The sequence below is a fragment of the Tachysurus fulvidraco genome, chromosome 5 (assembly GCF_022655615.1).
Source record: "Tachysurus fulvidraco isolate hzauxx_2018 chromosome 5, HZAU_PFXX_2.0, whole genome shotgun sequence".
Lineage (NCBI taxonomy): Eukaryota > Metazoa > Chordata > Actinopteri > Siluriformes > Bagridae > Tachysurus > Tachysurus fulvidraco.
Genome location: NC_062522.1, coordinates 22652025 through 22666996, shown reverse-complemented (window position 1 = coordinate 22666996; position 14972 = coordinate 22652025). Strand labels below are relative to the sequence as shown.

Genomic DNA, 14972 nt, shown 5'->3' with positions numbered 1-14972 from the left:
TTCAGTTAGAAATTGCTCTAGTTGTGCCCATACTTATTTATGACAATCCATACTTTTGTTTTCATACAGTTTTTGTATCTTGACCTGCTGATCGTTTATCTCCATGACTAGATAAAAATAATTCATCAGTAGTGCCACTATTTTTCCATCTTAAAACTTCTTAAAATGATTAAGCTTTATAGAAATAAAAATGCATGCACTACATCTTTTTTTTCTTCTTCTTCTTTTTTTTTTTTTCAGTCCTGGAAGTAATCTGGCATGTGTGATTTTTCCATTGTACTTAAATGCAAAACATTAAAAAAAAAATAGATTTTTGGACACGACTCTTTTAGGTTGTTATGCAGTAAATCCTATTTTGGGTGGAGTTTGTGGGACATAAGACAATGAGAATTAGAGGGAGGAGTAAAAGACCTTGTTAAATGAGAACTATGCGGTGTTAGTATAAGCTGAAAGGTGTGTTGTGAGCATGTTTCTATATTTCTGTATTATTATTTGCCTGCTAGCTAAATGAACCACACCTTATCTGTATATTATCAGAATGCAATAGGATAGCGTGTTCTGCTGCTTGGAACATGTGGTTAATTAGTAGCTTTATCTCTCCTAGGCACAATTTCTGTTAAATTGTTTTTGGTTTCTTGCCTTGCCAGTTAAAACCTTGCATTTTTTCATTTGGTGGCTGTCCTGCATTTTTCTGCAGGGCGCATGTCGTTATAGTGTAAATTTTCTGGCATTTGTTAGTTGAGCGTAGCCGGTTGTGTGTCTGGTGGCACGGTATGAATGGATAGCTCCCTGTTTGTACAGCCCAAGTCTTTAGAGATATGGTGTAATAATGCTGCTCGAAGGCAGAAGAGGGACTGGAGCTGGCATCACGCCAGCCAGAATCGGGGTTTCTGAAAGGTGTCTCGGCTCATTTGGTGCTTCCCTGCCAACCTACTTTTCCTCCGGCAAAGCTGAAGTGGAGATTGGGTGTTGAGTGAAAATGTCCCAGGAGCACATCCTTTTCTCACTCTCATTTTCTTTCTCAACCAGCTCTTCTCTTGGCAAAGTTATAGCAAGGACATGGGAAGGTGGGGGCAGCTCACCCCACATTTTCCTCCATCTTCTATTCTGTCTTGCTTTAAGGCAAGGGCTTTTTTTTTCTTTTTCTTTTTTTCTGTACATTCTTTTTAAAAGTACCCCCTCACCCTGTTGTCAAAGTGCACCCCATCTTCCTGCCAGTATTGATTGTGCTTGCTGTCAACACTGGCTACCTTTGTATCTTCCCAGCCCACTACCAGCAGACTGCTCTCATTATGCAAATCCACCCCAGTCTTTGTGCTCTTCACTCAGCCCAAACAATTGATCAAGCAATAAAACACAATTAGTCTGGCAGGGGGGCTGAGAGAAGAGAGGATGGGCCTCACAGTTGGGCCTACCTCACGTGAACAATCTATTGGGGGTCGTCAGATTAAAAAGCGCTTTGCCTTCACTGTAAAATCCTGGCCTGTAAAAACACCACTGCAGAACGAATTCTATTCTCTTAGTTTAGTAATTGCTAAAGTAAATGTTAGCTTTATGTTTAAGAGTGAACCAACTAGCCAGTATTTGAAATAAATCAATTTCCTAAAGCTTCTCCTGACAATCAGATCGTCTTCAAAAAAGCTTGGTGGCGGCAGTTTACTGTTATACATGTCAGCAATGTTGAAACTATATTTCTCTGGTTGTGATTTTCAGTTTTAAAATATCACTGTAAGCAGTTTTAATTTTCTAGAAGCTTTAGTTTTAAAAAGATATGGTGGACAAATAAAGGAGCGTGTTCATCTCAGCTTTAAGTGGTGGGTGGGCGTGGTATAAAGCATTACAAAGCTACTGTAGAAATTATGAAAAACTAAGCTGGATTGTGGATTTTTATGTAAAACAGTTAATTCTGTCTCACATTTTCTCTGTTGACGAGGTTTAATGTTCTGCAGGAATGCAAAAAGCAACCCAAGCAAATTTTAGCTCTTTCTAATCATCACAATTAACATTATTTGAAAAGTGTTCGATTTCAGTAAATCATTCAATTGCATTTCTTTACATGGATCCTTCACCAAGGTTTTAAAAAGGATTCATGTTATTGTATTTGCTAATACTGGAGAATAATTAGACCAGTTTACTGACACAGAGAAGCTCGGTTTATACTGTAATGAGCAGTAGAGGAGAGAGACATTGCATTATGACCCATGGTGCATGTTTCCAAGATATAATTATATTTCCAAGATGCAGATTAATTAAAAACAAGCGAGAGCCAATCTTCTTACAGCAGGTACAAATGCAGGCCCTGCAAAATGCTGTCTTTTGTTACTAGTACATTGTGTAGGTGCTTGTAGGGTTACAGGCTACTTTGCATATTCATCAAATTTCTTGATGTGTGCAGATAGTTTTTTTTTCTGTTCTAAAAAAAAAAAAAAAAAATTTGTATATTTTTTTATTTTTATTTTTTTTAACAAACTATTTCTTATTCAGCATTAAAATAAAAATATAAATATACACACGTTCTTTGAAATGCGAAGGTGACTGAGTTACTGCTTTCAGTTTACTGCTAAGGGTTTATGGGTGTGGCTCGTCTTGACCTACGTCTCAATAAACAATCTCCTGTTGTAGTAACTACCTGAAACTATAATCTTCATAATAATGAGCTCAATTGTAAATCTCTTGATGAATAAAATATCTCTTTGACATTTGATATTTTGATACAGGGAGCCTCTTCATACATAAAGAAATTAACACTTTTTAGCACGGTCTATGTTCGTGTGAATCCTCTACATGATTGTCATTACTCTGTATAGACACACAGTCATCTCTCATTCTCACGAACACATCTGGTGTAACGCATGTAATCGCACTTCCTTTAAGTAATCTTTTAAAGGAATCTCTTCGTGGAACAACAATACCCTTATTTTGTCAAAGGCTTTCTTTTAAAGACGTTTAGCTTCTTTTGATTAGATTAGATTAGATTCAACTTTATTGTCATTACACATGCTTAATGAACATTAAGCAACTTCACGTGGTGTCCTAAGTCTCCATACATACTAGAAACTAGAAAACGTAATGTTGATCATAAACATTCCAAGTGGTTAAGTTTCTTAATCAAATATTTTTGGAGGATTGAGGTGTGTCGTAATCCGTGCCATGTTGTGTTTGCTGTTTATCTTCATGGAAGTGTTTCGTGTTTGTTTTGTTTGTTTTGAATTTAGATTTTTCAGCCATGTGTAGCACTACATCTTGTAGATAAAATGTGAATCAAACATTTTCTCCTGACCTTAAAAATGCTCAGTTCAACTTTTAATAATAGTGTTTTCCTGTGAGAATTGTTTTTTAGGGACCCTTATTTATCCAATAAACCAGGAAAATCTTTTGACCAACACACAATGTTAGAGTAAAGTAAGCTGAGCTTGGTTAGTGAGGACGGGTAGCCTGCCATCTTCAAATGACCTGAATTTTCATATGATTTTTGCTTCATAAACACAGTGCACCAATACTCTGTTTTTAGTCTACCTTCTGAACTACTTTTTCAGCCAGCAAAGTTTATTCCAGAAACATTTAAGGTTGGTTGCACTAGGCATTCACCTCCACTCGCTCGTTCACACCCCTATAACTCGTCTGGATAAAATCTGCCTTTTGAAATTGGAGTCGCCTTGTTAATTTAAGGGTTGTAATCTAAACCTTTTTGTATGTGGTAAAAGCTTTTTTACTTTTCCCTGTGTTGTAGCTGTAGGATTTTCACAACTCAAATCCTTAATGGAATAAAGTTGCACTTTAATTGATTTATGTCTGAATTACCTGTAAATACATCCAAGTTGCTGGACAAAGACATTTAATTGGATAAACCCTAGAACACTTAAGAGGTGGTGAGAAATGGTCTGGAGTCCTGAAAGTAACAGTGCAAGTTAATTAATCAACCGAATTTCCGACTTTACTCTTTCGACTTGAGTTACAAAAAGTGCAGAAACTATCTCTTTAGAAGATTCTCCACAAGCTTCACATTACAGCGTTTTTTTATTTATTTTTGCTTCCTCTTCCTTTTGTTGATTCAACAATGCTTAATACCAGTGCTAACTGGATGGAGTTTTGTAAGAAATCTGGTTTCTTTTTCTTTCTTTTTCTTTTCTTTCTCTTTCTGTAGTGTCTATACATTCTCTCTCTATATTGTGGCAGCTTGTAGAGAGGTTTTCTGAGGCTTCTGATCGGGAGAGGAAAAAGATTTTCTGTTGTCCGCATGAGCAGGGACCATGTTGTTTTCTTTAAGAGGTTACGAGTTCCATGGCCAGCGATTAATGATTAAATATAAGTAGTAGATTCCATGCATATTTGCTCTGGGAAGCGTCGGGAGTGTTGGAGTTGCTGCATGGGATCTGCTGTAGGTGGTGCATGCAATTTAGGCTTTGGGGGGAAAAATATACAAACACCAGAAAAAGAAGCATAAAGTTTAATGAGTAGCCTCAGAAGAGCGTGCTAAATCTGCTATGTGCTAGGAAACAGGCAGAATGAGCAGCAAATTCTTTTCCCAAGTGAGTACATAAAAGTAAAGGGTAGAAGCTGTTGTCTGTAGGTGTGTAACCAGTAAATCTGGTTTGAAGAAGGAGGCACAGTACAAAAGTACAAGAGGGAGCAGTAGATAGGCAGAGAAGGAGTGTATGCTTAGTCAGAAGAACAAAACGGGAGGGGCTAAAAAGCATGGATTCCACTCAGAGTTGTCAACCTGCCGTAGTTGGGCTAGGTTTCGACGTGAGATTTTTTTTCGTGATGTCACACAGAGGAGGAGTATAGGGGAGGGGTGTGTGGAACTCTTGCAACACCTTTTGCTTTCTCGGAGCTCAGACAAGAGAGTATTGTTCGAGGAAGCCACAAGCCTGTGGGAAACTTGAGCGTGAGCCTGTGGGGAACTTCACAGATCCTGTTAAACTTTAAAGGATTTTTATACAGCCTTCTTCACCTCACTGATAAGAGCTCCACGTTGATCTATGTAAGTCACAGCACAGCGATTCTTATAAAAGGTATTTTGCCAGGTGTATTTGAGATTTTTCTTCTTGGAAACACAAACTGAATCAAGTTTGCTATCCGATTTTTCAAAAGCTTTTGTGAAAAACCCTTTAAACGCAAACAGGTTCCCAGATTATATTTCGTTTCTGCTGTTTACAGTTCATTCAATGTCCTTCGTTATGTTCATTTGTATGAAAGCGCTGGAGTGTGTTTCCTGGTTGTGGGATTGTCCCCTAGTATTTCCGCTCTTTACCAGGTGATCTGTAATTGTGACTACACACGCTGAATCCACAGTGTTCTATGTATGGAGTGTGACCGAACCAGAGATGAGTTCCTAGGAAACCTTTTCAAGCCCACTTTGCCTATCATAGCAGATGTTTTACAGTGAACCTATCCATAGCCTCGTTTTAAGCTCCCTTCCTCTAGGGCAGATTAGAAAATAAAAGGTGTGACTTTGATCTTCTCATCTCCTGTAGAGTTTTATTAAATGAGCAATGGTTCTAAACTGACCATGTAGCAGATGCTTTTTTGTCATGTTTCCAGCTAAATGTACTGATAACATCTATTGCTCTTTGTTTTTGTTTTCCTTTTTCTGAGGGAGAAAATGTGTGTAATATTTTAAACACAAATGTCTTGTGACATAATTTGCAGCTCATGGGTTTGTGCAATGAAAGCATAGATATATTTGTATTGTCTGCCATGTGTCGTCACCCAATGTTTACTTCTGTTTATCTGCAGCCTTCCCCAAATCATTAGCATTACTATCTCTTTGCAGGTCTTTCACTGGAAGCAGTTGGAGAACTTGTATTTCCGTGAGAAGAAATTTGCAGTTGAGGTCAACGACCCTCCCAGGTAAAACCAGAGGAGAGTTGCACATCTGAGCCTTGTACAACTCTTAAAAGCCGATTTTCACAGTTTCATGACTGTATTGAAACATTTTAGCTATGTGTGCTATGCTACCTCCGGATTATAAAATGCTGCTTCTGGCAGAATAAGTCATAAGTGAGTCACTGATGCTTGGCTCATAATGGTAGCTGTCTGGCTCTTAAAGTTGTACGCTGGACACAGAGCAGCTGCTGAGAAGAGAAAGTGTAAAAGCATTTTATTGTCTCTTCATGGCATCAAGGTCAGGGTTGCTATCCACGTTGAACTATTTCATATGAAATGGGGGCATGAGTTGATGTGTAAACATTAGTGCTTGACTTTTTTTTTTTTTTGACGTCATTACAGCCTGTAAATTACTAGTTGAAGTTTGCTCATTTATACCGTATTATTCACATTTCTTAACAGGCTTTTCTGTGTTCTAGAGCTTGATTATGGCCTTTAGTTGTCATGAATATGTTTTTAAATATGTATATACATTAATCCTCAGGAGAGCATCATCCAAGTCCACTTTTGGCCAGTCTGGACATACGATCCACACGTGGTATGCCAGCCACTCACTGATAAAAACCATCTGGGCTATGGCCATCAGCCAGCACCAGTTCTACCTCGACTGCAAACAGAGCAAAGTGAGTGCCTATCAGTAACATTCAGCTAAATCAGACTTTCTCTATTCTGATTCTGAGCTCATGGAGCTGTGTATGTATCACAGTGCACTTGACTAACAGAAGGTTTAGAAGTAATAAGACGCACCGATTTGTGGCATTATCTTGAAGGACAAGGTTCGGATGTTTTCAAGATCATTCCACAAATCACTATTTAGTAGTACAGAAGTAGAGCATTTTCTTGCCACTGATTGTCTTGAGTTGAGCCATTTATCTTTCTAGTCTCATCTCACCTTCATGTTTCCTACTTTTTCTATACAGTCTAAAATAAGCACATCTAAGAATCTGGGAGACATCGCCATGGACCTTACAGATAATGGTGCCTCAAGAGTCAGCAAGCTGGTGAGTGGAGAGAGCAAAGACCAGCTCATCATGGCCAGCAATGGAAGCTTGGCCTCTGCAGGTAATAAATCTAACAATCAGTTATTTTATTAAAGTATATTTATAGGATGATTATGCGTATGTATATATGTGTGTATAATATATAAAATGTTTGTGTGTTCAGGTTCTGCAGATTCTGAGGTTAATGAGGAGCTGAAGAAAGAGAAGATTGTGGAGCTGAAGAAGAAAGCAGATAGCCTTCAGGAACTTCTAACTCAGAACTTGAGTGAGCTTAAGAAGATCTGCCTCAGAGAAGCAGTTAGTGTTTTCTTTTAACCTAAGATCACTGCAGAAGATTGTTTTAATAGTAGATTACATTAAACAATATCTTTCTTCTCCAGGAACTGACAGGTAAATTGCCTAAAGAATATCCTTTAGCATCAGGAGAGAAGCCTCCTTCCGTTAGAAGACGTGTAGGAACTTCTTTCAAGCTGGATGAACTTTTCCCTTATGATGCGGTACGTCACATTTTGTTGCATATGCTTTTCGGGTCAGTAATACAGCACCCTCAACTATGATTATCAATCATTTCTTTTTATTAAATGTCACTGTGTTTCTTCTCCCCACAGGACCCTCACTTGAGGAACTTAGAAAGCCGGTTTGCTCTTCAGCAGAAGATTGTAGAAGCGGCAAAGAAGCTTGCCAATGAAATGGAACTTTGTAAAACTGTGAAGAAGAAACGAAGGAGGAACTTTGAAGATGCTAAGAGGACCCTTCAACAGATTGAGAATGAAATTAATGACTACAGAGTGAAAACGGGCAAGAAACCTACACAAAGGGCCTCTGTGATTATTGGTACACACCTCTCTTTGTGTATTGATATTAGATTAATTGATAGGGCTGCTCTAATTGTTCATTTCAGTTTTACAAAATAAAATGTCTTTGATGTGGCTGAAGTTAATGCTAATTTATTAATAACTCTTGATAGATGACATGAATGCAGCAGAACTCAGCTCACTATCTGACAGCTTAAACCTGGATGATGGTAATCATTTAAATAGTTCACATTTACTCCTACTGCTTTGTGATTAAAAATGTGGAAACCTCTCTGCATCTCACTCAACCTTTTTTCCTCTCCCTGTCACAATAGATGAGGCATTTGTAGTACAACGGCAGCGTTCCCGTTCAGTCCAGTGTTCTCCACGGCCTCCAGACAGCCTCAGCATTCCATATCACTCCGATCGCAGGGTCTCAGAGCAACCACACAACTCTGACGGGTGAGATTCCCTCATCTGGAACACACTTTTCTTTCTCTGCTTATATCTCTTAAGTGGAGTTTTGATGTTACATTTGTGACTTGGCGGGTTAAGGCTTGTTATGGCTTGTTAGAAACCAGACATACATTCCTGTTTGGGTTCCTACCTCTATCTATACCTCTTATCATATCAAGCACACTCGGCATGTTAAAAATAGTGTGAGACGAACTTGTTTTTGAAGGACTGCTGAAACATTAAGGAGGCAGAAAAGAAAATGTAGACTTGCAGAGAAAGCTTTTGCAGAATTTCTTTTAAATCATTGGCAGCAAAATATAGCTAGTGAGCTTTTTTTTTGTTTAGTTTTTCCCCTCAGTGTTGTTTGACCAGGTGCTAAGTATATGAACAGCACAAAATATTTTTCGTTTTTTTTTTGTTTGTTTGTTTGTTTGTTTTTGTGTGTGGGATTTTATGTCCCCCTTTGGCTTGCATAATGATGACCCTTCTGAGAAAGTCAAATCTTATCTGTATTATAGAATAAACTACGGTGAAGTCCAAGAACCTTACCCCTACGTTAACCAAGTCACTTTATCACCGCACAACAGCCCGTTTTACGCTCCCTCCAGACAAGCAGGAAACTCCCGCAGCATGCCTCCTACACCCCAGCTGACCCGCAACGCCTTTAGCAGCATCCAGCTCAGGTACTGAACACCAACACTGTGTCCATCTCCAGCTATCCAGTACGCCTCATTCTGTCCCATTTAATGTTTGTGCATTATAAATCCACCATGATTAATCCCACTGTGTTTATTGACACAGTTAATTACACTAGCATTTCTTTAGAATGATGTATATATCAGTGTGCATGTGTATGTGCTCACAGGTGTGAGGAGGACACGCCTGAGCACTTCCGTCAGCGCAGTGGCAGTCTAGAGTCTCAGTCACTCTTTGCCTCAGAGTGTGACGGCCCCGAGCCTGTGTTCACAATCAACACTGGTGCCCGACGCAGCAACAGCACTGAGGTACTTGACGATGTCTCCTCACACACCAGCCAGTCAAGCACGGAGTACTGCGGCCATTCGCGCGCTCGAAACCGCCACCGTCGCCAGAGAGATTACACCACCTATGCTAATACAGGCAGCATGCCCAACTTGGCACAGAATGATACCCGCTGCTACACCCACAAGGCACCGACCAGACCTACCACAACAGCCTACTACGTCACTGGATACCCCTGTTTCACAGATCCGTACACCAACGGAACCTATGCATATGAGGATGAGACGGCGGGCCATTATAGCGTAAATCCTTCCTACCAGGCTCTGTCGTACAATACACAGGAACCATACGGTGAATATAATCACACTGAGATGGACCCCATGAGCCAGAATCCATATGCCACACTGAGGCAGCCAAGGACTCGACCGCCATCGAGGAATGAAAACCTATCAAAGGGCATGCAGAGGGCCATGGTGGCCGAGCACTTACGAGGCTGGTATAACCGGAACGCAACGCACAGGCAGATGCCGTACGAGTACGAGAGGGAGTCCCAGCAAGTCCTACCCTACAGGGTGACGCCACATACTTATGGCTATAACGATCGCAACCCCTTATACGCCTCAGGTTAGGCATTACTTTCACTTCCCTTGTGTCCTGTTAAGTTAAATACTGAAAATAATCTTTTTTCCATTTACATTATGAAATGTATCTATTTCCACATTTTTCAATAACAAATAACGAAATTTAAAATGAGTGTCTGAAAACGATTCATATTTGTACCTATGAAACAAACAAAAACAAAAAGTAATTTTTGATACCCACCCACCTTAATTATCCTAAAAAACAATTGAAGCGAAATTGTCTTTTTCATTAAATATTAAATACATTTATACACAGTCTTGAATTACATTTGTTCTTGATTTCCAGTTTCTCCAGCATCTAACACGGGGAACTGGCGTGATCACTTGTCTGTGGGTTTATCGGAATACAGCATGGGCCTTCATCCACAGCATGCCTATAGCTACAATTCTGTCCATCAGGGTCACCTTCCACACAGCCGGTAAGAGCCTCTAGGCCTCAGCAACTTTGTAGTCTTTGCATTAATTAACACCCATGTCATGCACCTTATGATTTAGGAACACACTGACTCCAGAGGATCAGTTCACCGTTGAGCTGTGCACTTGGGCCACATGATGCTCGAAATATATTTGGCCAATTTACCACTTAATACTTCTTTGAGTGATGATTTCGCTAGTGGTGTACTAGGGGTTAGAACTCAATAGAGCTTAGGACTGTTTTCTTATGGTACTGTGTTCTGCATCTCGCCTCTCTCTCCCTTTCCCCAAATCCTCTTTCTCATAGACATGCCTTCAGTCCACACCCTGCACCCTCCTGGTACTACCCACCTCCTTCCTTCTCACCTAGTGCCTGTACTTCCTCATCTTCTTACTTCTCCCTCCCACCACCCCCTTCTTCCCGCTATCGGGTGGAGCGTTCGGCCTGTGATGGTTCCAAAACTGACATGGTTAATAAAGCTTCCTTGCTAAATGTAGCCCTTGATAGTAAGTAAAAAAAATGTTAGTTGTGTGTGTTGCTGTTTTTCTATGTGTCTTTTTGTGAGTTGAGTTATTAAAAGTTTCTGACTCTGTGCTCCATGTTATTGTGGTTTATGTGGATTTTCTGGGTTTGTCTTTCCATGAAAGTAAAGTTGCATGGCTTTACATGTCTGTGTTTCTTCAGAGAGAAAGGTCTTAACGTCATGCCCTAGGCTCACACATTCCTAGTTGTGTGTGAAGGGAGTAAAAAAAACAACACAATTTTTCTGCTTTATCTGACTAACCATCATCCCTTTCATGCCAGCCACCAGCCACAGCTTCTAGCTCCGCCCCCAGGCCCCAGAGCTCCATCTCCATTTGCTAGGAGGAGCCCAGCTCCAGGAACTTTAGACATGCCTGGTGCTGTTGCCAGTGGTTATGACCAGGACTTTTATTACACTCAGTGCTAGTGCAACTTGCAGCACTAAACAATGTGGTGAGCTGCATACAAAAACCCCACACTGCTTCTCTAACCTGTGTGCTCAATTAAGTGTTCTCACTCCTAACAATCACTTTCCTGATCCACTAAACCTGTCTGGTAGCTCAGCTTTATTGCACCACACTGCTGGATAGGTTTGTGTGTTCAATGGTGGTGGGTCGTGCTTTATGCCGGGTATCACACTACACGGGTGGTGTCGTGGTCTGAGGACGAACATGTGTCATGTCTTGATTGCCTTGTCTCGATTGCTGTCAGTTGTGATTGTGATTGCACGTTTGTCATCAGATGTATGAATGTTTTAACCCCCATGTTGAACAAACCTCTTCATAGCAAAAAGGTCACTTAGTAGTAATGTGTGCAGTTCAGATTTCTTCATTATACTAATTGAAACCTTTTGAATCTAAGGAAAAAGTGGTTTATTGCATATTAGTATTACACTATCATCACTTTGGTCCTATATTTCCCATAATTTGCTGTGAACAACTAGGGGTTAAAATGTTCAGAAATATTTGAATTTCCTGATGCACATTTCTTATGCCAACTTTTATTTCAGGTCATACATAGATGTACACCAGATGGATTCATACCGGAGTAGCCCTGTGGACAGTTTTGACTCTGAGGATCAGACACTTTACTGGCACGAAGACTCCAAGCCTGGAACAATAGTGTAGGAAATTAAGACGACTACTTTATGCTTTGTGCCTTATTTTTTTGACGCGTTCCAAGCATCAGTGTTTCAAAAACTGTTGCCAGGCCAGAATTGTGTTCAGCCAGCTCAGAGAGCACGAGTGCATAACAGGGACCAAACAGGCCTTTGAGACACTCTGGAGAGCAACACATTTTGTATGTGTGGTGCTAAGCACTTCTGGAACCTGGCCTGGCCTGGCCTGACGAATGCCTGCTGTGGAATTTCTTCAGGATTTGTTAATATGGTAATGGCGATTGGGATGAGGAAGGAGGTACTCGAGCCAAATATCCTGGACTATTCCATTGCCATGGACGGATATTACAATCGTAAATCCTCTTCATGGACACAAAGCACACATTAATATGAAGGACTAAACTCCGCTGGTTTCTGTTGTGTGAAGCTTTTCCTACGGCTATTTTTTGGATCATTTAAAGAAACCGAAGCATTGACCTTTTATATTGAAGTTAATTCTTCTGTAAGAAAATCATTTTTTACAAACTTATTATATATAATTATGCCTAAAATTGGATTCACAAGGGCTTATAACATGGTTATGCAACAAAATAGAAATTCATTCAGTATTTTCTTTTCTCCCCAAGTTACCCCACTCCAGCAGGTGTTGTTCCTTTAATCATGTATTTACTTACTGAATTATTTACACTCATTATTTAAAATGCACTGTGTTGCTTTACTAGTCTGCTGTGTGTGTGTGTATATATAAAATATATTATGAAAGAGCAGGAATCTGTATAAACGTATTTACAGATAAACACCAGCTACCAGACATGTTCCTGATGCCGTATATGTGTAAATCATGGCTTAAAGCCCAAACTGTTTTAATTAATACATTTTAAGTATAGCTCGAAGTCGTGGATTAGTTCTTTTGTCCAATAGCAAAAACCAAGGCCTGCCACTTTTTTCTTTCTCTCCAGAAAGCTGTTTATCTATATGTAAATTCTGTACAAAGAGTTTATTTTTGTCATTTTTAAAGAGATTTTTTTTCTATGTGCTTTTTTTAAAGTGTGTAATATATATATATATAGAAATCAGAATTGTTAAGCTGGTTCTTAGTCATTTCTATTAATGAAATTTCTTTGAATTAAAGAAAAATGACCAAAAACAAAACAAAGCAATTATCATTTAAAAAAAAAAATTAAGGCTCTGAACCTTAAATAAATCTTTAAATTGGACTGTAAAATTATGTAATGAAACATGGATCTGAACTATACAGGAAAGTATAAACTATAGAAAGATTGCTTGCACACAGCCACTTAACTAGCAGTCTAATTATTCACGTACACAACACGTTGTGAACATTTTCTCTGAAAGATGACATCTAATGTCTTGCATTCTTTCTTGTGTAAAAGTATGAAGACAGATACCGATGTTGTTGTGCTGCATGTATAGAAAACCAGAAGAACCTGTAGGAGGGTAGACGCACCCACTAATTCCTCATTGGGACCAAAACCAGATCAGCCATGTTTACATGGCTGTGTAAGAGATCACACCTGCAATCCTCATTCGCAATCTGTGTAATACACTATATACTAAAAATATGATCCATTCAAAGTACATTTTGTTACTCTACCTCTGACTAGCTCGTTAGATTAATCGTACATTGTCATGTAGCAGGTCACCAAACTCTTTCTTTTGGCCTATATTGTTGTTGTTCTTGTAATATGCAAGATTTGAAGTAGATACTCCATGTAGACACTTGAAGTATAGTCAGTTCCTATTTGACTTTCTGAGAAATCCTGCAAGAAAACAGCACAAGCAAAAACTGGAATAACAACTTAAACTCTGATTTAAACTTGGTTGCACTTTAGTAGGTTTTAAGTGTAGTGGTTTTATAGTAGAATGTAAATTGTTACTATCTTCTGCACAGCAAGTAAATTTGTCACTACACTCTTTTCTCGAACAAAGGGGTCTAAGCAGCTGCCAAGATAGAAATGGTGAATGTGTAGTGATTTTGGCTTCTGTCATTCATTGTTGGTCTGTTACTAAAAAGCTGTTGAGACCTTGCTTGCATGAAGTATTATACTGGGAAAGTGCATCACTGTGACATGATCATGAATGTAGTATTTCCTGTTATGTTCAGTTCGTATTTCTGATCAACACTCTGTCGAGTGTTGCCAACCTGTTTACTTTTTATAGACCCATGCAACAAGTTTATTTCAATAGAGCTCATCAACAATTCTAGGGACTTTTAAGACGCACGTTAGCGACTGTCCTGCTCTCCATACTTCCTTCCAGCTCACAATCACAGCTGCTGGTTCTATAAGTTGAGAGCAGGTTTGGTCGACTCACGACCGTATAAAGTCTTGCTCTTGCTTGAGCTGACTTTCCGGAATAAAATAATTCTCACCCATGGACCTCTTCAATTGAAGCTTCTCAGCTGTGCGTATTTTCATGTTTAGACATTTGGTATCAACCTAATTTGTATATCTGTAACATCTTAAATTCCTGTCTGTTTCTCAACTTTTCACCATCACTGCTTCTTTTCAGCTGCATTCCCGGGAGAAATTCTACATGTTTACTTTTAGTAAAGAGTCCTGGTGGCTAAAATTGATGATGTTTTATCAGTACTTAAATCGTAAATTCATATCTAGTTTGTGGTGCCTTGACTAAAGACTTAAACACCTATCCTTTCTATAAAAAAATGTTAGATTAAGTGTCTTTTAATTTTGTGCTTAAAATTGTGCTTGTATACTGTGTAAACCGATCAGCCAAAAGATTACAACCACCTGCCTAATACTGCATAGTTCCCCTTATGCCACAAAATGGCTCTGAGTCGTCAAGGCATGGACTCCACAAGACCTCTGACGGTGTGCTGTAGTACCAGGCACAAAAATATTAGTCCTGTGAGGTGGAGCTCCATGGATCAGACGTGTTAATCCAGCACATCCTACAGATACGCAGTCAGATTTGGGGGATTTGGTGGCTAAGTCAGCATGTTCATCATATCATTCATAAACATTTACTGCAGTTTGGCATGGTTCATTTTCCTTCTGAAAGAGGACAGTGGCATTAGGGAATACCCATGTGCATCAGTGATGCCCCTCCTCAGTGGATTACCAATTGTCTTTCATTGGATAATTGTGGTAGGTATTAACTACTGCACAAATGAAA

At 39.4% G+C, this 14972-nt stretch overlaps 1 protein-coding gene across 8 annotated transcripts in view; it reads left to right on the top strand.

The window, feature by feature from the left end:
- frmd4ba (FERM domain containing 4Ba) overlaps positions 1–14229 on the top strand; it is a 48898-nt gene extending 34669 nt beyond the window's left edge. For 5 of the 8 annotated variants that reach the window (XM_027146825.2, XM_027146823.2, XM_027146819.2 and 2 more), the window contains 13 exons: positions 5777–5853; positions 6374–6512; positions 6810–6951; positions 7054–7187; positions 7271–7387; positions 7499–7724; positions 7858–7914; positions 8020–8146; positions 8659–8823; positions 9006–9745; positions 10049–10181; positions 10484–10683; positions 10982–11141. In XM_027146825.2, the coding sequence (XP_027002626.2) occupies positions 5777–5853; positions 6374–6512; positions 6810–6951; positions 7054–7187; positions 7271–7387; positions 7499–7724; positions 7858–7914; positions 8020–8146; positions 8659–8823; positions 9006–9745; positions 10049–10181; positions 10484–10683; positions 10982–11001 (2277 nt within the window). In that variant the 3' untranslated portion in view covers positions 11002–11141. Of the gene's footprint in view, positions 1–5776; positions 5854–6373; positions 6513–6809; positions 6952–7053; positions 7188–7270; positions 7388–7498; positions 7725–7857; positions 7915–8019; positions 8147–8658; positions 8824–9005; positions 9746–10048; positions 10182–10483; positions 10684–10981; positions 11153–11708 lie in introns of those variants that run through there. The other 3 variants (XM_027146820.2, XM_027146821.2, XM_027146822.2) reach the window with 3 other exon arrangements.
- Positions 14230–14972: the final 743 nt, after the last annotated feature.